The 27,500-nt window shown below is 42.1% G+C and overlaps 1 protein-coding gene across 2 annotated transcripts in view; it reads left to right on the top strand.

The window, feature by feature from the left end:
* nAChRbeta2 (nicotinic acetylcholine receptor beta2) overlaps positions 1 to 27,500 on the top strand; it is a 1,855,029-nt gene that overhangs the window by 1,440,236 nt on the left and 387,293 nt on the right. For both annotated transcript variants that reach the window (XM_070086879.1, XM_070086880.1), the window contains exon 8: positions 18,543 to 18,718. In XM_070086879.1, the coding sequence (XP_069942980.1) occupies positions 18,543 to 18,718 (176 nt within the window). The remainder of the gene's footprint in view (positions 1 to 18,542; positions 18,719 to 27,500) is intronic.

A 27,500-nucleotide genomic window follows, 5' to 3' on the forward strand; every position in this document is an offset into this window, starting at 1 on the left:
CCACAATTAGGTGAGCACAATTAGGTGAGTACACACACACACACACACACACACACACACACACACACACACACACACACACACACACACACACACACACACACACACTGTTATATATCACTTCAGAATTGAAACATTAACGCATAAACAAAAAATAGATACGAATACGGGAAAATAATATAACAAAATCCGTTATTTTAGGCAAATAATATTGTTCATAAAATTACGTGGGTCATATATAAAATTTCGGTGCGAAGATCTCTGTAACAAATAAGAAAATGGATTAAAACAGTTTATTCTAAAAAATAGAACATGTGGACAATTGTAAAAAAGTGGAAAGTGCAGCAGAATTATGAAAAAGAAATGACTTGGAAACAATATAAGATTTTTTCGAATGCAGAAATTTACCAGCGTTTCAAACTGGCCAAAAATTAATCTACAAATGTTAGAAGAAAGACAAAAGCAACATTGATAAAGATAGTGTGCATAGCAGCAGGGAAGACTAAATGTTCTATTCAAGTCTGTAAAACGAAAGCAAAGGAACTAAAGACAAATAAAGAATAAAGAATAAAGAATGAAAAACAACGACAAATTCACTAAAGTTAAGGAGGAAAATCTGCGATGTTTAGCTGAGAAACTTTTAGAATTAGTTTAAAAAATGTAAATGAAAATAATTCGAATTCCTAACAGAAATATAAAATGAACGATAAGGAAATAATAACTGGAAGAAAAGAAATTATTTATTAACAGGAAAAGGGACCATACGTGATAATCCAGGTTTATCAGAGAATGTAAAAACGAATCATGATATTCCTTTAAGAAATTTTAAAGAAAGTTAAGTTAGCAGACATGTGGAAGTTGACAAAAATTTCACAAACCAAAAAAAAAAAAAAAAAAAAAGGGGGTCATAGGGAGGTTTTTTATAAATAATTGGCCAGTTTTGATGACAGTTCAAAATTTCAGGAAAAATCCATTACAGAGATGTGGATAAAATACTTGGACAGCAAAAACTAATTAATATGTTAAACAATTCATTTTCCAGTTTACAAGTTCTTCTCAGAGTCACGGAAATTATTCAAGAAATAAAAGTCTGAACTGACTGTATTGATCCAGACTTTAAGAAAGTTTTTAATAAAGTTCCCCCTGAAAGATCAACTTGGAAACTGCAACAAAGAGGAGGAATAACAGGAAAATTCTAACAGTTATAAGACGAATTTTCTGTTGAGAGGAAAATTTCGAACAGTCATAAGAGGAACTTTCTGTTGAGAGGAAAATTTCGAAGTCATAAGAGGAATTTTCCGTAGAGAGGAAAATTTCGAACAGTTATTATTGGAATTTTCCGTTAAGAGGAAAATTTCGAACAGTTATTAGAGGAATTTTCCGTTAAGAGGAAAATTTCGAACAATCATAAGAGGAATTTTCTGTTGAGATGAAAATTTCGAACAGTCATAAGAGGAATTTTCTGTTGAGAGGAAAATTTCGAACAGTCATAAGAGGAATTTTCCGTAGAGAGGAAAATTTCGAAGTTATTATTGGAATTTTCCGTTAAGAGGAAAATTTCGAACAATCATAAGAGGAATTTTCTGTTGAGATGAAAATTTCGAACAGTCATAAGAGGAATTTTCTGTTGAGATGAAAATTTCGAACAATCATAAGAGGTATTTTCTGTTGAGATGAAAATTTCGAACAGTTATAATAGGTAATAATGTCCTCGATGGGAAATATTGGAACAGGGTGTGACGTAAGTTTTCTTATATAAGTAACATAACAGGTGGATGAGAAAACTATATAAATATATTTGAGAATGATGCAAATATCGTAAGAAATATAATAAAAATTTCTTAAAACATTGCGGAATAACTTGAATAAATCGGGATAATGAAGTGAGAGAAAGATAATGAAATTTAATATAAATAAATGTCGTGTAATGAAAATGTGAGAAAATGACGTCAGGAAACATGAGAATGTAGAATGTGTAAGAATGTGTTGACAGCCACAGGCAGGTAGAAGGCTATAAGAATTATTATTAAGGCAGATAGTCACCGGAAGGTTCTAACAATGTAACTATGTATAAGCCAGAGGCGACATTGGCAACATACCTGTTGTATACCTGGAGTATACCTGGCGTATACCTGAAGCATACTTGGAGTATACCTGGAGTATATATGGAGTATACCTGGAGTATACCTGAAGCATGCCTGGAGTATACCTGGAGTATATGTGTAGTATACCTAGAGTATACCTGGAGTATATCTGGAGTATACCTGGCGTATACCTGAAGTATACTTGGAGTATACCTGGAGTATACCCGGAGTATATCTGTAGTATAACTGGAGTATACCTGGAGTATATGTGGCGTACACCTGGAGTATACCTTGGGTATACTTGGAGTATACATGGCGTATACCTGAAGTATACTTGGAGTATACCTGGAGTACACCTGGCGTATACCTAGAGTATACCCGAAGTATACCTGGCGTATACCTGAAGTATAGTTGGAGTACACCTGGCGTATACCTGAAGTATACTTGGAGTATACCTGGAGTATGCCTGGAGTATGTCTGGAGTATATCTGGAGTATACCTGGAGTATACCTGGAGTATATCTGGAGCATACTTGGCGTATACCTGAAGTATACTTGAAGTAAACCTGGAGTATACATAAAGTATACCTGGAGTATATCTGGAGTATACCTGGAGTATACCTGGAATATACCTGAAGTATACCTCTAGTATACCTCGAGTATATCTGGAGTATACCTGGAATTTATTTGGAGCATACCTGGAGTATATCTGTAGTATACCTGGAGTATAACCGGAGTATACCAGAAGTATACCTGGATTATACCTGGATTGTGTTCCGAAGGTCAACGCCTCTTCGACCCGGTCCATGACCAGGCCTAGCGATGGATCAAGCCTGATCAACCAAGCTGTTACTGCTGGCCGCACGTAAACTGACGTACGAACCACTGCCCGGCTGGTCAGGTATTGATGTCAAATAAATATGGATGGAGAATATTACAAGTAATCAATTTACAACAAAGTTAGGCCTAAATCGGAATATACAGCAACATTGAGGTGACCAAACTTAAGAAAATATGTGGATTACTTAAGAAAGGGGCCAAAGAAGAGATATAAAAAATACCTACCAGAGATATAAGATCTGAGTTAGGATGAGAAGTTAATAAATATGATGACGGAGAAGAGAAACAGAGGAGACACGATTACTACATATAAAGTAGTAAGTTTACATAGCTTGCATAGACAGCACTTGGGAGATCAGCTGAACGAATTAATAGAGGAAGTGTTCAAGATTCTGTGTACCGTGTACGTCAGGCCCATACTGGAGTATGCAGCACCAGTTTGGAACCCCACACCCGGTCAAGTACGTCAAGAAATTAGAGAAATTGCAACAGGGATAGTTCCAGAGCTAAGGGTAATGTCCTACGAAAAAGGTTTAGGAAAATCAACCTGATGACACTGAAGGGTTAAAGGAGACATGATAACGAGGAATTGACAAGGTGGACAAAGGCATGATGTTCCAGAGTTGGGACACAAAAACAAGGGGTCACAATTGGAAGTTGAAGACTCAGAGTTGTCAGGAAGTGGAATAGCCTAGAAAGTGACGTAGTGGAGGCAGGAACCATACATAGTTTTAAGACGAGGTTTGATAAAACCCATGGAGCAGGGAGAGAGAGGACCTAGTTGCTTACAGTGAATTCACACACACACACACACACACACACACACACACACACACACACACACACACACACACACACACACACACACACACGTACTTTGTTAGTTTTCCACAATAATGAAAATCTAGCCAGTCTTCTTAATACATTCTAATGGTCCAGATAAATATTTTCATCAAGAATATTTGAAAAACGAAACACAGGATGATATAAGAGTGCATCGCCCAGTATAGATGGAGATGTTTACAAGGTCACCTTCACTTTATACTCGTAGATGTTTATGGGTGTTTGTGTGCGTGTATGCAGGCGCAAGTGAGTACATGTGTAAATGCATTCGCTTGCACATTCATGTGTATGTGAGCTATGCAGAAATATGGTTAAATATAATGTGTAATTATTTTCAGAAACATTGTTTATCGGTTTTGTTAGCTTATAAATAGCGGATAAATCAGCTAAACTAGGGGATTTATATTACCTAGCCCTGTTATGTGAACAGCTGTGTCACTCCTCTAACACTTCTGTTGATATTAGGAATGAGTCGTAGATGGATAAATATGTCCCAGTAGTTTGTATATCACATTTTAATTGTTGTTTATAATTCTCTTATCCTTTCAGGAGGGGGAGGTTAACACTGTCCAGGAACATAATATTATTACTAACCTTTTTCAGGTACTTCCTGTGGACTCTCAGTCTGGATGACTAATCTCTCATTTCTCTAAAGTATAAACGTCTTTTTGTACTTTTAGTTTTAAGATTACAGACTGTTCCTATGTTTTGGAGCGCAAGTTCTTCATATATTTTATAAAAGGTTCATATGTTAATACCGAATAAAGAGTAACTTGCTCCAACAGTTGTCAGAATTGCTATGCACGTGTGATGAGACTTAAGAACAGCTGTCAGAATTGCTATGCACGTGTGATGACACTTAAGTTTACCTCACCTACTGTGTGTTAGGACATCATCATATGTGTTAACTATCAGTGTATGTGTTAAATGCCTGCTAACTAACTAACTCCCTGCCCTCAGCCCCACCAGGTGTGACATAACCCACCTTCTCTCCTCAGTCCTGCACTACTGGTCCTGCAAGTGTCAGAGATTCTAACTCTTGTCTGTAAATTGTGCCCAACATTTCCTTGAGCTTGCTAACCTCTGTATGTAGCAGGTGCTTCAGTTTGCTACCCCTACAGGTGTTACACGCTCCTGAGGCATGAAGGAGAACACAGAGCAACCTGTAGTGTGGACTCAGGTTAGACTAACACCACCTGTGTTGACCAGTTCCGGCTATCCACTAGTAAAATAGTTATGCATTTCCACTGAAGAGAATGCAATCGAGTCATGGGAGACGCCATGAATAAGCCAATCCACGAGGCCCGCCCTTTTCTACGTGAGAACCAATAGGAGACAGCAATGGGCGGGATTAAGCATGGCATGGCATAAAGTGCTCGCGTCAGCCAACGGTCCCTATTTGGGTATTGGTTGGTCTGCATGATCCGTGACCAAGCTCCTCCTCTGCTCTATCTAGCTAAATAACATTACTAATATAATTAAGCATTCAGAGCTTCAGTAACGCAAACTTTGCTGTAAAACACACTAATTAATTATTTAGTTAATTCCGTACTTTGGCCTAATAAATATTCTGCTTCTATTGTGATCAGCTTATTATTGTGATCAGCTTATTATTGTGATCAGCTTAAATAAACTGTGGCTGTGAATCAGTTCACTGTGTGAGGAAATAATCCAGAGGAAGTTGGAGGCGGTGTTCCTCACCCTTTACCAAGCCCTGACCCATCCTGACTCACCTGATCCACCTCGTCCTAACACCACACGTCAACCTCTCGACCCAAGACGACTTTTCCTTCCTGCTGGTTGACCAAGACGTGCTCTTCTGCTTGTTATTCGACCAAGATTTATTCTCTACTTGCTGGTCGACAAAGACTTGTTGTCAACTTGCTGGTCGATAAAGACTTGTCAAATTGTTCGATGACCAAGACTTGTTGTCAACTTGCTGGTTGACCTGTGCACCACTCTTTTTACGAGGTGACTCCTTACTAACCAAACAAACTTATCAGCAAAATTATCCATCCACTCCAGATGGCCACCACAAGGCCAGATTGCTCAATTAAAATGATGTGATAAATTCGCACATGTAATAATAAGCTCGTGCTGTGTGTGTGTGTGTGTGTGTGTGTGTGTGTGTGTGTGTGTGTGTGTGTGTGTGTGTGTGTGTGTGTGTGTGTGTGTGTGTGTGTGTTTGTGAGTGTGTGTCTGTGTGCGTGTACATTCACCTATTTGAGTATTTAAGCTTCTGTGCATTTATTCTTAATTATTTGAAAGCTTCTCGCTTCTGTTGCGTCTATCACCAGTTTATTCCACCTCTCTGCTATTGGCGGCACTTTCCCATGTGTGAGCACTCACCTTCGTAATCAGGCTCCTTTACTACTAGCTTCATTTGATCTATCATACCAGTTCTTAAAGCTGAGTATAGAGTCCACAAGGTCATTTCATTTCCACATCACTGCGAGGATAACGAAAATAGAATGATTTTTCTGCAGCTCAATTATGACTATCGTCAAACTGTTTCCCATGTTCCCGTTTCTTACCTCGAGATCAGTTTCCTTGTCAGTCTTACAATATCTCGTGACATCTCTCGTGGTGTTGTCATGTCTCCTCGTGTTCTTTTAACGTCTAGTGTTCTCAGGTTCGGTTCATTTAGTTCCTCCTCATAATTCATTCTAGTTTCGGAACTAGTCTCAATGTACATTCTCTTATTTCTTGTAATGCTTTTTCTGAGGTGGGATGTCCTTGATGGTATTGGGTCTAACACTTATCGTTCATTAAGTAATGAATGATGACCTTTCTGCTAAGGATCTTGATAACAAATCTTAGATTTACTCGTTTGTCTCCGAAGATATTCAGCTGGCATTCGTCTCTGGCGATATGCTGCGTGTTATGCTCACCACCATACCTATGGGTGATCCGTTCAGTGGGGTTGCCTCTTCTCGTTTCTCTTTTCTCTGTTCTAGATATTACCTCTTATTCCTTTGATCTTTTGGGTATAAAATTTCCTTCCATCTCTTAGCTCTTTCTTGCTAGATTCTCCATCATCTCGTTCATCGTCTTTCCTTTCAATTCTCTTTTCCACTGTACTTCAGTTAGAAATGTTCTCAACATTACATGTGTTCCTCTTCTTGAATTTGATTCTTTTTTTTTTTCCTTGCTATTTCACACCTGTGTGGGCTTGCTTCCACAAGATATTTAAATCTCAGTTAAGTGGTCACTTACACCAAGTCTATTTATAATTTATCAGATGGATATAAATTGAAAACCAGTTTTGGTGATTTGGTCCCTACTGACTCTCTCGTTATGTTCCCTGTGCAGTTCTCAGTTGTAGTGGTCTTATTCTTTATGACTAAAACATTTCACCATTAGTAGGCTCACTTTGGTTGTATTTGCTCTTCTTGCTGCTCCAGCTATGGTGTTAACCACTGTTATAGTTTTTTCTGTCTTGGATTCTTGGTTTTTGGCAGTTGATTGTAGATCATTTCTGTTATTTAGTTTCTTAGGATCGCCAGTCATGAATTTGTTCACATTTCGCTCACTTGGCTTACCTTACAGTACCACGGTTCCCTTACTCTTGTTTCCTCTTTCATTCCTGAGTACTGGATACCCTACTGGGAATATTGCATTTATCATCACTGATTCATTTCCATTACGGCTATGATTTATATAAGTGTGTGTATGTGTGTGTGTGTGTTTGTGTTTGTGTGTGTGTGTGTGTGTGTGTGTGTGTGTGTGTGTGTGTGTGTGTGTGTGTGTGTGTGTGTGTGTGTGTGTGTGTGTGTGTGTGTGTGTGTGTGTGTGTGTGTGTGTGTGTGTGTGTGTGTGTGTGTGTGTGTGTGTGTGTGGGCCTATTTGTTCCTACAACCTTTGGTGTATATCTTACTGCATTCACCAGTTCTTATCTATCTTTTCTTCAGTTCCTGTACTGAGCCACAATCCATCTATCTAGTTGACTCGATATCCTATACCGAAATTTCTCTCTTTACTATATGTTTGGCTCATATCAGAGTTTAGGTTCAGTCCCTTCGTTGCCAATCTGCTACTGGCATTTCTACTAATAATCCCAAAGAGTATCTTGTACCTTGTGATAATATCTTAAAAAAAAATTCTTCTCCATTTTGTTGAGGTGATCTCAGTACGTAAGTGCATGAGGGAGCGACTTGATCTCCAGAACAGCCTCCCTTTTCCAGTACTTCATTGCACTCCTTTCCCTGACTGTTCCAAGTTAGTCATGTTAAAGCTACCCCGGTAGATCCCGCCACTGTTTTGCCCGGTAACTGACCCCTGCATACCTTTCACCAGCACCCCAGCACACCCGTTCCTTAGTTGCCCCTTGTTCATTACCCCCAGAACGCCCGTGCCTGCTCTTTGTGCCCCACGGTCACTCTACGTTCATCCCCCATCTCTCTCAACATACCCCTCTACCCGTTGTCTATAACAGCCCAGTGCACTCTCATTACACTCCGGTTATCTACTCCAGGACATACACCCTTCCCTACCTGGTTCCAGAACATCACCAGTACACTGTTGTGTCCCAAAGCCGCAAACCCCTGTCTGCCTGGCACCAGTACAATGTCGTTACCCACTCCAGCACGCACGCCTCTCCTTTGTCTGGCACCAGTACATCACCAGTACATGCAGTTACCCACCCCATCACCTCCCCCTCCGTCGTCTGGTAGCAGTACATTGCAGTTACCCTCCCCAGCACCTTCCCCTCCCTCATCTCTCACCAGTACATCACCACTCCATGCAGTTACCCACCCCAGCACTCCCCTTCCCTCGTCTGGCACCAGTATATCACCAGTACACTGCGTTTACCAATCCCCAATCCCAGCACTTCCCCTCCCCACCAGCCACAAACACCATGAGTGGTGAATACAGAGCATCCCTGTACTCCTCCAGCACTTTACCAGCTCACACTGACCTTACGAGGCGGCTTCTGCAAGACTAAGCAGTGTTTGCTATGGGATCCACCACAAGGCAATATTCAATGTCCATAATTTGTGTGGTTGTAGAATTATACAGCCTATGAAAACAGTAGAATTATACAGCCAACGACGACAGTAGAATTATACAGCCTATGAAGACAGAGTAGGGGGAATAAGCAGCTTCGTTAAGTAATGACAGAAAAAAAAATATCGTTTTATTTTTCCAAGTTCAAATTAAACAGAGCAGTAAAATAACCTCCAGTAACTTTGTACAAAACCAGATTTGTTTCCAAGTCCTTTTACAACAGATAAACTTTCTCTCTAAGTAGTTTTACACTGCAAGTTGGTTCTTCGAGAACACATAAACGTTATATCTCTTACTCTATCTCTTGCCCTGTTTCATTATGTATGATTTCATAGGCATAATTTCAGAGCTAAATACAAATAATCATACACTTACTTCAGTGGACACTTTCATTTACGTGTTATAAGGAAGCACAACTCAGTGTTGTTGTATTAGGCAAGTGCTCACTACAGGCTGGAAGTGCCCTTGAACACACTGACACTGACTCATGTGCTGTTGTATCAGGCAAGGTGCTCACTACAGGCTGGAACTGCCCCTGAACACACTGACTCAGTTGTTGTTGTTGTATCAGGCAAGATGCTCACTGAAGGCTGGAACTGCCCCTGAACACACTGACTCAGTTGTTGTTGTATCAGGCAAGAAGCTCACTGCAGGCTGGAACTGCCCCTGAACACACTGACTCAGGTGTTGTTGTATCAGGCAAGGTGCTCACTACAGGCTGGAACACACTGGCTACTTCCCCGCTTAAGCTGCGACGTTCCCTGCGCCAAGTCCATGGCCAGCGAGTTATCTTCCCACTCTTTTGTGCAGATGTCATCGTTGTCCGTAACTATGTTGTCTCGAGCTGTGTACACCATGACATACCTACAATGTGGCAATACATCTAGCTAATAGTGTTGTTGCTTGCAATGATTTGCTTCACTCTCTGCTTAGAGTCCCCTATTTTAAATAGTAAATTCAGCCATTCATTACAAACTACGAGATTATTTATTCGTTATTTATATAAGTGAATGGCATGTATATCAATATTTTTATTAAAGTCTGAGAGCTTCACGAAGCATTCGTAGAAATGCCAACACTCCATAACATATTAAAAATGTTGATAAATACTAAGCGATGCATTCCTTTCCAGGTGTCACCAGGAAAGTGAGATTTCACCACCAGAGATATACACAGTTGCTAGCCCCAGTAGGACATTTTTCACTGTAATGCTGATGATATTATTATAAGACTCAACCAAATGTTGTTATTTCATGTACGATAAAAGACACTACATTCTGATGCACAACGAATCTGAGTCCAGTTCAGTTCTTCATTCAGAGGCGCTGTGTACAGGCGTCTCCAGTGGTAAACCCGATCTTGAAGGCTTTTACCTTAATGTGGAAAGGAAAGAGATGCATCCAGTCTTAGAAAAAGAGATGCATCTTCAGGGGAAAAGAACTGACGAATTTGGGTGTGAGAGCTAAAGTGTTCAGTCTCTTCTACGACCGTTTCAAATTAACCTGTTAATCATTTTAAATGCTAGAATGTTTTGTTACAGGTCAGGACCTAAAATATTAAATTGTTCGGTTACTACTGTTTCAGTAGTGGTTAGACTTTTCTGTTGCAAACTGTTTCAATAGTGGTTAGACTTTTCTGTTGCCAACTGTTTCATTTCTGTTACAGACTATGTCACCAGTGGTCAGACTGTTCTGTTGCAGATAGTCTCGCCAGTGGCTGGACTGTTGTGTTGCATGCCAGCTTACCAGTTATTAGACTGTTGTGTTGCACCTCATCTCAGCAGTGGTTAGAGTGATCAATTGCAGACAAATTTTGAAAAACACAGGAGGTGGGAAGACAAAACACAGGTAGTGGGAGAACTCATAAAGCAGGTAGTGGCAGAACACGCAACACAGGTAGTGGCAGAACACGCAACACAGGTAGTGGCAGAACACGCAACACAGGTAGTGTCAGAACATCCAACACAGGTAGTGGCAGAACACCAACACAGGTAGTGGCAGAACACCCAACACAGGTAGTGGCAGAACACACAACACAGGTAGAGTGAGAACACACAACACACGTAGTGGCAGAACACGCAACACAGGTAGTGGCAGAACACCCAACACAGGTAGTGGCAGAACACACAACACAGGTAGTGGCAGAACACGCAACACAGGTAGTGGCAGAACACCCAACACAGGTAGTGGCAGAACACACAACACAGGTAGAGTGAGAACACCCAACACACGTAGTGGCAGAACACGCAACACAGGTAGTGGCAGAACACCCAACACAGGTAGTGGCAGAACACACAACACAGGTAGTGGCAGAACACACAACACAGGTAGAGTTAGAACACCCAACACAGGTAGTGGCAGAACACACAACACAGGTAGAGTTAGAACACCCAACACAGGTAGTGGCAGAACACACAACACAGGTAGAGTGAGAACACACAACACAGGTAGTGGCAGAACACACAACACAGGTAGAGTGAGAACACCCAACACAGGTAGTGGCAGAACACGCAACACAGGTAGTGGCAGAACACCCAACACAGGTAGTGGCAGAACACACAACACAGGTAGTGGCAGAACACACAACACAGGTAGAGTTAGAACACCCAACACAGGTAGTGGCAGAACACGCAACACAGGTAGTGGCAGAACACCCAACACAGGTAGTGGTAGAACACACAACACAGGTAGAGTGAGAACACACAACACAGGTAGTGGCAGAATACACAACACAGGTAGAGTGAGAACACCCAACACAGGTAGTGGCAGAACACGCAACACAGGTAGTGGCAGAACACCCAACACAGGTAGTGGCAGAACACACAACACAGGTAGTGGCAGAACACACAACACAGGTAGTGGCAGAACACCCAACACAGGTAGTGGCAGAACACCCAACACAGGTAGTGGCAGAACACACAACACAGGTAGTGGCAGAACACACAACACAGGTAGTGGCAGAACACGCAACACAGGTAGTGGCAGAACACACAACACAGGTAGTGGCAGAACACGCAACACAGGTAGTGGCAGAACACGCAACACAGGTAGTGGCAGAACACCCAACACAGGTAGTGGCAGAACACCCAACACAGGTAGTGGCAGAACACCCAACACAGGTAGTGGCAGAACACACAACACAGGTAGTGGCTGAACACACAACACAGGTAGTGGCAGAACACACAACACAGGTAGTGGCAGAACACACAACACAGGTAGTGGCAGAACACGCAACACAGGTAGTGGCAGAACACACAACACAGGTAGTGGCAGAACACACAACACAGGTAGTGGCAGAACACCCAACACAGGTAGTGGCAGAACACACAACACAGGTAGTGGCAGAACACGCAACACAGGTAGTGGCAGAACACACAACACAGGTAGTGGCAGAACACACAACACAGGTAGTGGCAGAACACCCAACACAGGTAGTGGCAGAACACCCAACACAGGTAGTGGCAGAACACCCAACACAGGTAGTGGCAGAACACACAACACAGGTAGTGGCTGAACACACAACACAGGTAGTGGCAGAACACACAACACAGGTAGTGGCAGAACACACAACACAGGTAGAGTGAGAACACACAATACATGTGCAGGCTTCACACTGCTGAATGACTCTTGGCTGTGTTCACTGGTAATAATAACGTGAACACCATCTAAATACAGTCTTCTTGTACTGTTTTCCTCTTTCCTAGTAATTTCAGTCATTATCCTGTCCAATAGACGTGCCTGTTATTGTCTTATGAATGATGTAAGAAGTGTTTACTCTGTCTTGATAGTGGACCTGTGTTCACGTGTTCTTGTGTGAACTCTCACTAACACCACAGATGTGTGTGTGTGTGTGTGTGTGTGTGTGTGTGTGTGTGTATGTGTGTGTGTGTGTGTGTGTGTGTGTGTGTGTGTGTGTGTGTGTGTGTGTGTGTGTGTGTGTGTGTGTGTGTGTGAATTGTGTGTCTGTGTGTTTGTGTGTGTTTGTGTGTGATATTGTGTGTTTGTGTGTGTTTGTGTGTTTTTGTGTGTGTTTGTTTGTGTGTGTTTGTTTGTGTGTGTTTGTTTGTGTGTGTGTGTACTCACCTAATTGTGGTTGCAGGGGTCGAGACTCAGTTCCTGGCCCAGCCTCTTCACTGATCGCTACTAGGTCCTCTCTCTCTCTACTTCCAGAGCTTTGTCATACTTCGTCTTAAAGCTATGTATTTTTCCTGGCTCCACTACATCACTTTCTAGGCTATTCCACTTCCTGATGACTCTATGACTGAAGAAATGCTTCCTAACATCCCTCTGACTCGTCTGAGTCTTCAGCTTCCAATTGTGACCCCTCTCTGGAACAACCTGTCTCTGTCTACCTTATCTAGTCCACGCAGTAATATATATGTCGTTATCATGTCTCCCCTGACCCGCCTGTCCTCCAATGTCGTCAGTCCGATTTCCCTCAATCTTTCTTCGTAGGACATACCTTTGAGCTCCGGAACTAGCCTTGTTGCAAACCTTTGCACTTTCTTTAATTTCTTGACATGTTTGACCAGGTGTGGGTTCCAAACTGGAGCTGGATACTCCAGTATGGGCCTCGTGTACATAGTGTACAGTGTCTTGAACGATTCCTTACTAAGGTATCGGAACCCTATTCTCAGGTTTGCCAGGCGTCCGTATGCTGCAGCAGTTATCTGGTTGATGTGTGCCTCCGGAGACATGCTCGGTGTAATGGTCACCAAAAGATCTTTCTCCTGAGCCAGGTTTGCAGTCCTTGGCCACCTAGTCTATACTCTGTCTGCGGTCTTCTTTGCTCTTATCCGATCTTCATGACTTTGCATTTGACAGGGTTGAATTCAAGAGCCAGTTGCTGGACCACGTGTCCAGCCTGTCCAGGTCTCTTTGAAGTCCTGCCTGGTCATCATCTGATTTAATTCTCCTCATTAACTTCACATCATCTACGAACAGCGACACCTCTGAGTCTATCCCTTCCATCATGTCATTAACATATACCAGAAATAATACTGGTCATAGGACCGACCCCTCTGGGACCCTGCTTTTCACAGGTGCCCACTGCGATACCTCATCCTGTACCATGGCTCATTGTTGCCTCCCTGACAGATATTCTCTGATCCATTGCGGTGCACTTCCTGTTATACGCGCCTGATCCTCTAGTTTCTGCACTAGTCTCTTGTGAGGAACTGTGTCAAAGTCCTTCTTGCAGTCCAAGAAAATGCAATAAATTCAACCCTCTCTCTCGTGTCGCACTTCTGTAACTCTGTCATAGAACTCCAGAAGGTTGGTGACACAGGATTTGCCTTCCATGAATCCATGCGGGTTATCTTTTATAATCTTGTTCCGTTCCAGGTGCTCAACATATGTATGTGTGTGTGTGTGTGTGTGTGTGTGTGTGTGTGTGTGTGTGTGTGTGTGTGTGTGTGTGTGTGTGTGTGTGTGTGTGTGTGTGTGTGTGTGTGTGTGTGTGTGTGTGTGTGTGTGTGTTTGTGTGTGTGTGTGTGTGTGTGCTCTCACCTAGTTGAGGTTGCAGGTGTTGAGTCCAAGCTTCTGGCTCCGCCTCTTCACTGGTCGCTACTAGGTCACTCTCCCTGAACCGTGAGCTTTATCATACCTCTGCTTAAAGCTGTGTGTGTGTGTGTGTGTGTGTGTGTGTGTGTGTGTGTGTGTGTGTGTGTGTGTGTGTGTGTGTGTGTGTGTGTGTGTGTGTGTGTGTTGTGCTTCACTACTGGGTCGTTAGTGCGGTAACACTGATATGACTGCAGGTCATGGGTCTAGTAATATTGATATGAATGCAGGTCGAGGGTGTGGTAATATTGATATGACTGCAGGTCGTGAGTGTGGTAATATTGATATGACTGCAGGTCGTGGGTCAGGTAATATTGATATGACTGTAGGTCGTGGGTCTAGTAATATTGATATGACTGCAGGTCGTGGGTCTTGTAATATATGACTGCAGGTTGTGGGTCTGGTAATATTGATATGACTGCAGGTTGTGGGACTGGTAATATTGATATGACTGCAGGTCGTGGGTCTTGTAATATATGACTGCAGGTTGTGGGTCTGGTAATATTGATATGACTGCAGGTTGTGGGTCTGGTAATATTGATATGACTGCAGGTTGTGGGACTGGTAATATTGATATGACTGCAGGTTGTGGGTCTGGTAATATTGATATGACTGCACCTCGTGGGTCTGGTAATATTGATATGACTGCAGGTTATGGGTCTGGTAATATTGATATGACTGCAGGTCGCGGGTCTGGTAATATTGATATGACTGCAGGTTGTGGGTGGGGTAATATTGATATTACTGCAGGTTATGGGTCTGGTAATATTGATATGATTGCAGGTCGTGGGTCTAGTAATATTGATATGACTGCAGGTTGTGGGTGTGGAAATATTGATATGACTGCAGGTTGTGGGTTTGGTAATGTTGATATGACTGCAGGTCGTGGGTCTGGTAATATTGATATGATGGCAGGTCGTGGGTCTAGTAATATTGATATGACTGCAGGTTGTGGGTGTGGAAATATTGATATGACTGCAGGTTGTGGGTCTGGTAATATTGATATGACTGCAGGTTGTGGGTCTGGTAATATTGATATGACTGCACCTCGTGGGTCTGGTAATATTGATATGACTGCAGGTTATGGGTCTGGTAATATTGATATGACTGCAGGTTGTGGGTGGGGTAATATTGATATTACTGCAGGTTATGGGTCTGGTAATATTGATATGATTGCAGGTCGTGGGTCTAGTAATATTGATATGACTGCAGGTTGTGGGTGTGGAAATATTGATATGACTGCAGGTTGTGGGTTTGGTAATGTTGATATGACTGCAGATCGTGGGTCTGGTAATATTGATATGATTGCAGGTCGTGGGTCTAGTAATATTGATATGACTGCAGGTTGTGGGTGTGGAAATATTGATATGACTGCATGTTGTGGGTCTGGTAATATTGATATGACTGCAGGTTGTGGGTCTGGTAATATTGATATGACTGCACCTCGTGGATCTGGTAATATTGATATGACTGCAGGTTATGGGTCTGGTAATATTGATATGACTGCAGCTTGTGGGTGGGGTAATATTGATATTACTGCAGGTTATGGGTCTGGTAATATTGATATGATTGCAGGTCGTGGGTCTAGTAATATTGATATGACTGCAGGTTGTGGGTGTGGAAATATTGATATGACTGCAGGTTGTGGGTCTGGTAATATTGATATGACTGCAGGTCGTGGGTATAAATGTTCCAAGGGGTTTGAAAGTGACAACTTCATAGGTTTTTGTGTGACAGTAGTGTTCCTTTATGCCACACTCTGGGGCATTACAACCTATCCACACACTCTTGCCTTAATTCTACTTACCTAGGGAGAGCAAGAAACCAGGACGTGTTATATAGAGGCTCGGGAATGTCAGTCTAGTTTGATTAAAGGATGGGGAGGATGGCTAAACTTTCTTGGATCAAGAACCTCCTCATCAGTAGGTTAGGTAAAATTAGTTAATAAACAGGACAGATATTCCTTGATGCGGGTCTAGGTTGTATTATGACCCGTTACTGGAGCTTCTAGTCATCTGACCGAGGTCTTCAACTGGCTTACCCGTCCACCCCTTAAAAAATTTAAGGTTATAATAATACCCACTTACCTTAATTTATCCGTAGCTTGTTGTAGTCCTAAATTTTAAAAGTTATTTATTCTACGCGAATCTTTACGAAGAATAAATCTATGGTAAAAGTTTTCAAAATTAGGTTTCCCCTGATTGCAAAAGTTTAGCAAGAACGTCTAGAGGGTTTAATGCCGTTGTTCTTTTTCTATGCTTCTGCTACACCAACTTGAGAGATTCAATACAGTTATTTCACGATGTTAAATCTGTTTGGCGTCATGCAACTCCAGGTAGCCAGGCATGAAATTACAAGTGTACGGGTCCATGAAGCCTCGTGTTTATCGTGTTAAACAACGTAGGGGACCATGAAACTACGAGTGTGTCTTGCTAAAGAGCTTAAGGGACTATAAAGCTATGAGTTTATCAGGTGAAACTAAGAGTTTATCATGTGTGAAACAGCGTAGGGGTCCATGAAACTACGGTTTTATCATGTGAAACTATGCGTTTATCATGTGAAACAATGAAGAGGGCCATGAAACTACGAGTTTTTATCAAGTTTATTAAGCGAAAGAGCATATAGGTTACTGGAACTCTCCGAGTTTATTATATGAAACACCATAATGATTCATATTTCACTAATCTTTCAGCTGCTGTCACAACAAAATTCCCTCTGCGTTGCCAGAGCTAAATTTAAATTTAGGTAGATATAGTTACAGATTACTAAATTTAAAAAGAAAAACGAAAGTTTTTCTTTTTAGGTCACCTTGCCTCGGTGGGACACGGCCGGTTTGTTGAAATGCAGAGTTAATGATCTGGTAAATAAAATGGAAAGCATATGAGTTCATTTTTGTAAATGAACGTCAAAGAATTAACACCGTTTTCACTTTTGTTTATAATAGTTGAAGTTTCCACTGTTGTATTTTCAGGTGGATCCCGGAATCCGTCACTTATTTTTTGTCGTCCGCCAAATATCCAAACGAAATGTACCATAATTAAGTATTTACCTTCAGTTAAAAAGTGCCATGCATACGTTATGGCAATAAATGTGTTCATTTTGTACGATTTTTCACGGGTTGCAGAACTATAAGTTGCTTGAATTCGCTAAAGAAGTCGTTGAGATAGTCTCACAATCCTCTCTTCACCAGCGTTGGTGAGTAGGCAGGGATGTGGAGCTGCTCCTGACACGTGAGATGCCTTCCACGATCGTGCATCGTGAATGTATATCACAAGGTCAGTTAGTCTGCCAGAAGGTATGTTCTTCTTGCTTCTCTCAGCCAGAAATAAGAACTATTACGTAGTAAATCCCTAGTTGAATGCTTCAACTTTCGTTTCAAGGAGCTCTCCATGTGCCGCAAGAATGATAAGATTCCCCTGCCTTGTATATAACAACAGAACTAGGTGATGCAACAGTGAAGGTGCTGATTCGTCACGTGCTAACATGTGTTCAGATATTGCATGTAATTTTCTTGCCCAGGATATTCTCTTTCTGTCTTTATATCTACCGTCTTCCATCTCATCTCTCTCTCTCTCTCTCTCTCTGTCTAAGTTACAATATTATATCATATGATAGTTGCTAATCCTGTATTTTACAGATTGTTTCTCTTAGCAGATATTATAAATGTTGCTTCAATCAAAGACTCTTCATCAGTCTTTGTATTAAGATGATACAAGACAGTTTAATGCATTAACTTAGTGATTACGACTAAAAAAACAAGACTAACAGTTTTCTGACACGACAGAAATGATTACTTTATGACCTTCTAAGACTCTTAACCCCCCTATATATTTATGTAATTTCCATAAATTCAATAATCAAGCTTATAAATTCCTTAAACTAACCTTTGTCCAGTTGTATAAATCCCTATCCATCTTTATACTTGAAAAAGAATAAAACCATACGTGGCTCAGTACGTATAACAATAAATCAAGAAGGCAATGTGGCTGCATTTGCTGACAGACTGAGAGTTCAGTTCTGTTGTCTCAAACCCCAGAACTGCTAACAGTATATAACAAGTCTGTTGGCAGTTCTCGGGCGTCATCGAGCAGAATGAGTTTTATTAGCCCGACGGATGGGGCACCGGACTCACCTATCTGCAATGGATATTGTTACCAGGACCGAAGGGTTGTAGTCCTCTGAGCGGCTTCTAACCTCCGGCCAACCTGCAGGTGACTCTGTGTATCTCCATCCTGCTCTCCCTCACCGTGTTCTTCCTGCTGCTTGCGGAGATTATCCCTCCAACATCCCTGGCGGTGCCACTGCTCGGCAAGTACCTGCTTTTCACCATGATCTTGGTGACGCTCTCCATCTGCGTCACTGTCGGCGTCCTCAACGTCCACTTCAGGTAAGTCTTCTCCAGTTATCTTTCCTACCTGTAATTTTCTGTTTTCCCATTAACCCATTAATTGCAGGTACTTCTGAACATTGATTTTTGTAAGTATAAATATATTCGTGTTTTTATCGCTTAATTAATAGAAAAACACAATAAAATATTCCTATTTTAAAACTATATCAAAATTCTGAGATAAAACTAGACAACGTTTCTTAATTGGTTGGTTAATTGGGTTTAATACCTATCGACTACACGAGGGTTAATAAGACTACGAACAACTTGTTCACCACAAGTCGAAAATACGCAAGAATATAGAGCAAAGCAATAGCTTAGCATATATACAATGAGAGACATACATCTCACGGTATATACTAAGGTTTCTTTTCGTCCATAACCATTATCTAATTGCGAATGTAGTTTGAGTGTTTTTGTGACAGTATCAGGGTAAACTGATACTCTCACAAAGGTGAAGTATTATATACATAAGCACGTACTGTATCTATTATTTTACTGCATATCAATGGTAGACAATACTGACAAGCATTTCAATAAGACATGATTTGAGGTTCGTGATATCTTACGTTTGTTTTATCAAATATTGTTGGATAGGTTAATTTTATTGTAGATCTTTATCTTATTCTCATGACTTCAGTAATTGTCAGAAATATCTGACATCCTACGCTGGGAAAGGAACTGACTAGTGATCAATGAAGCTTAATATATGGCTGTTTTCTCAGGATTGTTTGAAGGAAAGTGGATTTTCGCGTGTTAGTCTCGTTTAGTTTCTAGTATTTGAAGATAAATTGGTGATCATCGCAGTATACTGATGAACTTGGCTTGTAGACAGTTCTGTTATAATTGGCTCCCTGTTTGAAGGTTTATATATTGTTTGTTACACTGTCAGTTTTCACTTGCATTTGAAAACCTCTGGGACACGAAATCCACTGGAAATATACTACCGCCCAAATGTTTATAAACATATAATACGTTTGCGTGGAATTAGTAATTTTCAAGTTACTGGGTGTTTTATAGAGTTTAAAACATTCTGGGGTTGAAAGGCCATTACAATAAGGTTCCTCTTTTTACATATGTTTGCGTTTGAGCACAAGAGTATAACCAGCACTTCAGCTTGGAGGGTGGAAGCGCAGCTATTCACGACCTCTCACTCATGGTTGGAACATGTGGGTGAGGACCACACTCTAAGCTAAGTAAAGGTATGTGGGCCCAACGTAGGAGCCTTCGCTCTGTGTCACAACGACGGCACTTCAGGCTACACCGGTTGGTTGGTAGAGGCTAGCTTCCATTTGGTCGTGTGTGTGTGATCTCACGAGCGCTTCTGATGTATTTATCCGTGTGGAGGCCGTGGGGCACTTGGACTACAGTCAGTTCCGGGGGAGTGGCTTTTGACCAAAGAGAAAGGTAAATAGTTGTGTTAACGGCAACAGAGGTGAGTAAGTCTCCTGCAAGCATGTCCTTAGGCTATACATGTTTGCTGAACAAAGGTACATATAAAGTACTTTCAGTCAAGACTATTTATCTGCTAAACTATTTTCAGTATTTATTAAAAAAATTATCCATAATTCTCGTATGTTTTATAGTTTATTAATGTAAGGTACAATCTGAGGTTGGCCAGCGTTACCCCTCCAGCTCTGTTGTAATTACTGTGGTTACTAAGAGGTTCAAAAGCGAGTGCTAGTGGTCGTATGAAGGTCTCTCATGCATAACAACCAGAATGTGATGGTTATGTGGGGCAACGGTGCCAACAGTAACAACAGCCTAGTTGACCAGGCAAACACCAGGCGAACATGGATCATGTCCTGGCTCCGGGAGTAGAAAAACTCTCTAAGCTCATCAAAGGCATATCAGAGGTATAAAATTATATAAGGAAAGAAATGATCCCAAGCAAAAATTACTAGAAAATAAACATCTCGAAGTTATCCAAAATACAACAAGAGAATAAATACCAACTGACTGAAAAAAAAATATTGGTTGAAGTTGTGAAATTAAGGTGACTTTCTCTGCCTTTATTACTATAGCTTTGTCTCCCTGACTGCCTCCGTAACTGCCTCTTCCTGACTGCCTCCGTAACTGCCTCTCCCTGACTGCCTCCGTAACTGCCTCTCCCTGACTGCCTCCGTAACTGCCTCTCCCTGACTGCCTCCGTAAGTGCCTCTCCCTGACTGCCTCTCCATGACTGACTTCCCTGACTGCCTCTCCCTGACTGTATCCCTGAATACCTCACCTTGACTGCCTCCCTAACAGCCTCACTTTGACTGCCTCACCTTGACTGCTTCCCTGACTGCCTCACCGTGACTGCCTCCCTAACTGCCTCACCCTGACTGCCTCCCTATCTGCCTCACGTTGACTGCCTCCCTAACTGCCTCACTATCTGCCTCACCTTGACTGCCTCCCTAACTGCCTCACCGTGACTGCCTCCCTAACTGCCTCACCCTGACTGCCTCCCTATCTGCCTCACGTTGACTGCCTCCCTAACTGCCTCACCTTGACTGCTTCCCTAACTGCCTCACCTTGACTGCCTCCCTATCTGCTTCAACTTGATTGCCTCCCTAACTGCCTCACCTTGACTGCCTCACCTTGACTGCCTCCCTAACTGCCTCACCCTGACTACCTCCCTATCTGCCTCACCTTGACTGCCTCCCTAACTGCCTCACCTTGACTGCCTCCCTAACTGCATCACCTTGTCTGCCTCCCTAGCTGCCTCACCCTGACTGCCTCCCTATCTGCCTCACATTGACTGCCTCCCTAACTGCCTCACCCTGACTGCCTCCCTATCTGCCTCACCCTGACTGCCTCCCTAACTGCCTCACCTTGACTGCCTCCCTAATTGCCTGACATTGACTGCTTCCGTAACTGCCTCACCTTGACTGCTTCCCTAACTGCCTCACCATGACTGCCTCCCTAAATGCCTCACCTTGATTGCTTCCCTAACTGCCTCACCTTGACTGCCTCCCTAACTGCCTCACCTTGACTGCCTCCCTAACTGCCTCACCTTGACTGCTTCTCTAACTGCCTCACCATGACTGCCTCCCTAACTGCCTCGCCTTGACTACTTCGCTAACTACTTCACCTTGACTGCCTTCCAAACTACCTCACCTTGACTGCTTCCCTAACTGCCTCACCTTGACTGCCTCCCTAACTGCCTCACCTTGACTGCTTCCCTAACTGCCTCACCTTGACTGCCTCCCAAACTGCCTCACCTTGACTGCTTCCCTAACTGCCTCACCTTGACTGCCTCTCAAACTGCCTCACCTTGACTGCTTCCCTAATTGCCTCACCTTGACTGCCTCCCTAACTGCCTCATCTTGACTGCTTCCCTAACTGCCTCACCTTGACTGCCTCACCTTGACTGCTTAACTAACTGCCTCACCTTGACTGTTTCCCTAACTGCCTCACCTTGACTGGATCCCTAACTGCCACACCTTGACTGCTTCCCTAACTGCCTCACCTTGACTGCTTCCCTAACTGCCTCACCTTGACTGTTTCCCTAACTGCCTCACCTTGACTGCTTCCCTAACTGCCTCACCTTGACTGTTTCCCTAACTGCCTCATCTTGACTGCCTCCCTAACTGCCACACCTTGACTGCTTCCCTAACTGCCTCACCTTGACTGCTTCCCTAACTGCCTCACCTTGACTGTTTCCCTAACTGCCTCACCTTGAGTCCCTCCCTAACTGCCTCACCTTGACTGCCTCCCTAACTGCCTCTCTTTGACTGCCTCACCTTGACTGCTTCCCTATCTGCCTCACCTTGACTGCTTCCCTAACTGCCTCACCTTGACTGTTTCCCTAACTGCCTCACCTTGACTGCCTCCCTAACTGCCACACCTCGACTGCTTCCCTAACTGCCTCACCTTGACTGCTTCCCTAACTGCCTCACCTTGACTGTTTCCCTAACTGCCTCATCTTGACTGCCTCCCTAACTGCCACACCTTGACTGCTTCCCTAACTGCCTCACCTTGACTGCTTCCCTAACTGCCTCACCTTGACTGTTTCCCTAACTGCCTCACCTTGAGTCCCTCCCTAACTGCCTCACCTTGACTGCCTCCCTAACTGCCTCTCTTTGACTGCCTCACCTTGACTGCTTCCCTAACTGCCTCACCTTGACTGCCTCCCTAACTGCCTCTCTTTGACTGCCTCACCTTGACTGCTTCCCTAACTGCCTCACCTTGACTGTTTCCCTAACTGCCTCACCTTGACTGCTTCCCTAACTGCCTCACCTTGACTGTTTCCCTAACTGCCTCATCTTGACTGCTTCCCTAACTGCCTCACCTTGATTGTTTCCCTAACTGCCTCACCTTGACTGCCTCACCTTGATTGCCTCCCTAACTGCCACACCTTGACTGCTTCCCTGCCTCACCTTGACTGCCTCACCTTGACTGCCTCCCTAACTGCCTCACCTTGACTGCCTCACCTTGACTGCTTCCTTAACTGCCTCACCTTGACTGCCTCCCTAACTGCTTCACCATGACTGCCTCCCTAACTGCCTCACCTTGACTGCTTCCCTAACTGCCTCACCTTGACTGCCTCCTTAAAACTGCCTCACCTTGACTACCTCCCTAACTGCCTCACCTTGACTGCCTCCCTAACTGCCTCACCTTGACTGCCTCCCTAACTGCCTCACCATGACTGCCTCCCTAACTGCCTCACCTTGACTGCTTCCCTAACTGCCTCACCATGACTGCCTCCCTAACTGTCTCACCTTGACTGCTTCCCTAACTGCCTCACCTTGACTGCCTCCCTAACTGCCACACCTTGACTGCCTTTCTAACTGCCTCACCTTGACTGCCTCCCTAACTGCCTCACCTTGACTGCCTCCCTAACTGCCTCACCTTGACTGCCTCAAAAACTGTCTCACCTTGACTTCTTCCCTAACTGCCTCACCTTGACTGCCTCACCTTGACTGCTTCCCTAACTGCCTCACCTTGACTGCCTCCCTAACTGCCTCAGCTTGACTGCCTCCCTAACTGCCTCACCTTGACTGCTTCCCTAACTGCCTCACCTTTACTGCTTCCCTAACTGCCTCAGTTTGACTATCTCTCTAACTGCCTCACCCTGACTGCCTCCCTATCTGCCTCACCTTGACTGCCTCCCTATCTGCCTCACCTTGACTGCCTCCCTAGCTGCCTCACCCTGACTGCCTCCCTAACTGCCTCACCCTGACTGCCTCTCTATCTGCTTCACTTTGACTGCCTTCCTATCTGCCTCACCTTGACTGCCTCCCTAACTGCCTCACCTTGACTGCTTCCCTAACTGCCTCACCTTGACTGCCTCCCTAACTGCCTCACCTTGACTGCTTCCCTATCTGCCTCACCTTGACTGCCTTTCTAGCTACCTCACCCTGAATGCCCTCCCCCTCCAACTGCCTTACCCTGACAGTTGTCCAACTAATTTTGATGACAGGTAATTCCAATTACTTAGGTGACAGGTGTGTCACTCACCTACATGACAGGTGTCCCCACTCTTCTAGGTGACAGGTGTTTCCTTTTTTCTAGATGACATGTGTTCCGACACTTATATATGGCAGGTGTCCCCACTCTTCTAGATGACAGGTATCCCTATTCACACATATTAGAGGTTCCCTCTCTCTTCAAGCTGACAGGTGTCCCCACTCTTTTAGATAATAGCTGTCCTAGATGACAGGTATTCCCAGTATCTTGCAAGACAGGTGTCCCCGCTAATCTAGGTGACAGGTGTCCCCGCTAATCTAGGTGACAGGTGTCCCCAGTCTTCTGGATGAGATGTGTTCCCACTCACCTACACGACAGCTTTCCACATTCTTTTAGAAGGTGTTCTCACTCTTCTAAATGACAAGTGTCCCTAGTTACCTAGATGACAGGTGTCTCAATTCAACTTCATGAGAGGTGTGTCCACTCTTCTGAATAATAAGATTCCCCACTCACCTAGATGACAGGTGTCTCACTCATCTACATGAGAGGAGTTCCCACTCTTCGAGGTGACAAGTGTCCCCACTTTTCTAGATGACAAGAGTCCCACTCTTCTAGATAACATATATCCTTTCTCACCCAGATGACAGGTATTCCCAATTTTCTAGAGGACAGGTATTCCCACTCACTTTGATAATAGGTGTCTTCACTCTTTAAGATGACAGGTGTCCCCACACACCTAGATTACAGGCATCCCTATTCTTTTATGTGAGAGGTGTTCCCACTTTTCTACATGTCAGTTTTCTCCACTAACCTGGATGGCAGGTGTCTCCCACTTATCTAGACAACAGTTATCCCCACATGTAACATGTGTCTTCACTCTCTTAGATGACAGGTGTTGCACTCACCTTAAGGAGAGGTGTCCCCACTTTCGTAGGTGACAGATGACCTAAGTGTTCTACATAACAGGTGTCCCCACTCAGCTAAATGGCAGGTGTGTCCACTCTTCTGGATGAGAGGTATCCCAACTCACCTACATGGCAGTTGTCCTCCACTCGTTTAGGTGACAAGTGTCCCTATTCTTCAAAATAACAGGTGTCCCACTTACCTACACGACAGATGTTCCAACTCTTCTAGATATCAGGTGTCTCACTCTTCTAGATATCAGGTGTCTCACTCTTCTAGATATCAGGTGTCCCATTCTTCTAGATATCAGGTGTCCCACTCCTCTGTATGGGAGTTGTTCCCACTCATCTAGACGACAGTTGTTCCACTCACCAAGATGACAGGTGTCCCCACAATTAGAGATGTTAAGTGTCTCATCTCTTCTAGATGACAGGTGTCCCCAGTCTTCTTAATGACAGGTGTCCCAACTACTCCAGATGACACGTGTCCTCACTCACCTAGATGGCAGTTGTCTCCATTTACCAGGATGACAGGTGTTTCCACTCTCCTAGATGACAGTAGGATACTGGACTCTAGTGAACCTTACAGTAGGATACTGGGTTAGTGTAGTGAACCTTAATTTAGTAGACTGGGCTGTGAGAAGACCCTACCATGAGGGTTAACTAAGGTATTGGTATCAGTAGGTACTGAAAATTTTATGGTATTGTTATCGGTGGAAATGTTCCCTATACTAACAAATACTTTTAAAATATTAACATTGCAAATGGGCTTAAAAATAGTATATATATATATATATATATATATATATATATATATATATATATATATATATATATATATATATATATATATATATATATATATATATATATATCGAACCGAATAGGCAGAACTTGCGATCTTGGCTTAAATAGCAACGCTCATCTTGCCATATAACACAAGTGAAAATTTGTGTATGCAGTAATTTCGCCAAAATCATTCTGAATCTATCGAAAAAAAATATTTCACTGTGTTTGCTTAGTGTTAAATTATTGTAAACAAATCTAAAATATATTTAGTTGGGTTAAGCTAAAATAAATTCGCTTGTTATAATAAGGTTAGGTAAATTTTCTAAGTTCCTTTTGGTGCAAAATTATAAATTTTTACATCAACATTAATGAAAAAAATATATCTTTAAACGTATAATAGAAAATTTTAGAAAGGACTTACTTTAAATGAGTTTTTGCTAATTGACCAGTTTTACATATTCTATTTATTCATGTAAGAGATTTTAACCATCCAATTGATTTTCAAAAAGTTGAAAAAGTAGTATCAAGCAAGTCCATGGTCGACAGGAATATAATTGAATCTTGTTTCATAAAAAGCAGTTTTGACAATAATATGAATATTCCCTTTGGTTTATATAAATTAGATCCATTTATAATTATTAGAATTTGGGAAGAATTTAATAATACATTGGACAAATAATAATTTTTTAAATTTCTTATTTCTTGGGTAGAATAGTTTGTTGGTGGGTTGTATGAAGGACCTGTCTAGTTCGGCCGGCGGGCCTGCTGTCTCGCGTCAGGTGTTTCGTTGTTGTGGGATCTGATAGTGAGGTGTGGGCTACCCCTTTATATACCTTCCTTTGATGCTTTACTTTCATTGTTCCTTGATAATGTGAGTAGTCACGAAAGCGCTTGGAACTTCTCTATTCTTTCAGAGTGGTTGTTTTGCATACATATATATATATATATATATATATATATATATATATATATATATATATATATATATATATATATATATATATATATATATATATATATATATATATATATATATATATATATATATATATATATATATATATATATATATCATGCCGAATAGGCAGAACTTGCGATCTTGGCTTAAATAGCAACGCTCATCTTGCCATATAGGACAAGCGAAAATTTGTGTATGCAATAATTTCGCCAAAATCATTCTGAACCTAACGAAAAAAATATATTTCACTATGTTTGTTTAGTATTAAATTATTGTAAACAAATCTAAAATATAATTAGTTTGGTTAGGCTAAAATAAATTGTTCTTGTTATAATAAGGTTAGGTAAGATACTTTTGGAGCAAAATTAAAATTTTTTACATTAACATTAATGAAAAAAATATATCTTTAAACGTATAAGAGAAAATTTTAGAAAGGACTTAATTTTAAATGAGTTCTTACTAAATGACCAGTTTTACATATTCGGCACGACATATATATATATATATATATATATATATATATATATATATATATATATATATATATATATATATATATATATATATATATATATATATATATATATATATATATATATATATATATATATATATATATATATATATATATATATATATATATATATATATATATATATATATATATATATATATATAGACAAGGATGTGTGATGTCACCGTGGTTGTTCAATATATTTATAGATGGGGTTGTAAGAGA

Source organism: Cherax quadricarinatus, chromosome 20 (genome assembly GCF_038502225.1).
Source record: "Cherax quadricarinatus isolate ZL_2023a chromosome 20, ASM3850222v1, whole genome shotgun sequence".
In the NCBI taxonomy this organism is placed as follows: domain Eukaryota; kingdom Metazoa; phylum Arthropoda; class Malacostraca; order Decapoda; family Parastacidae; genus Cherax; species Cherax quadricarinatus.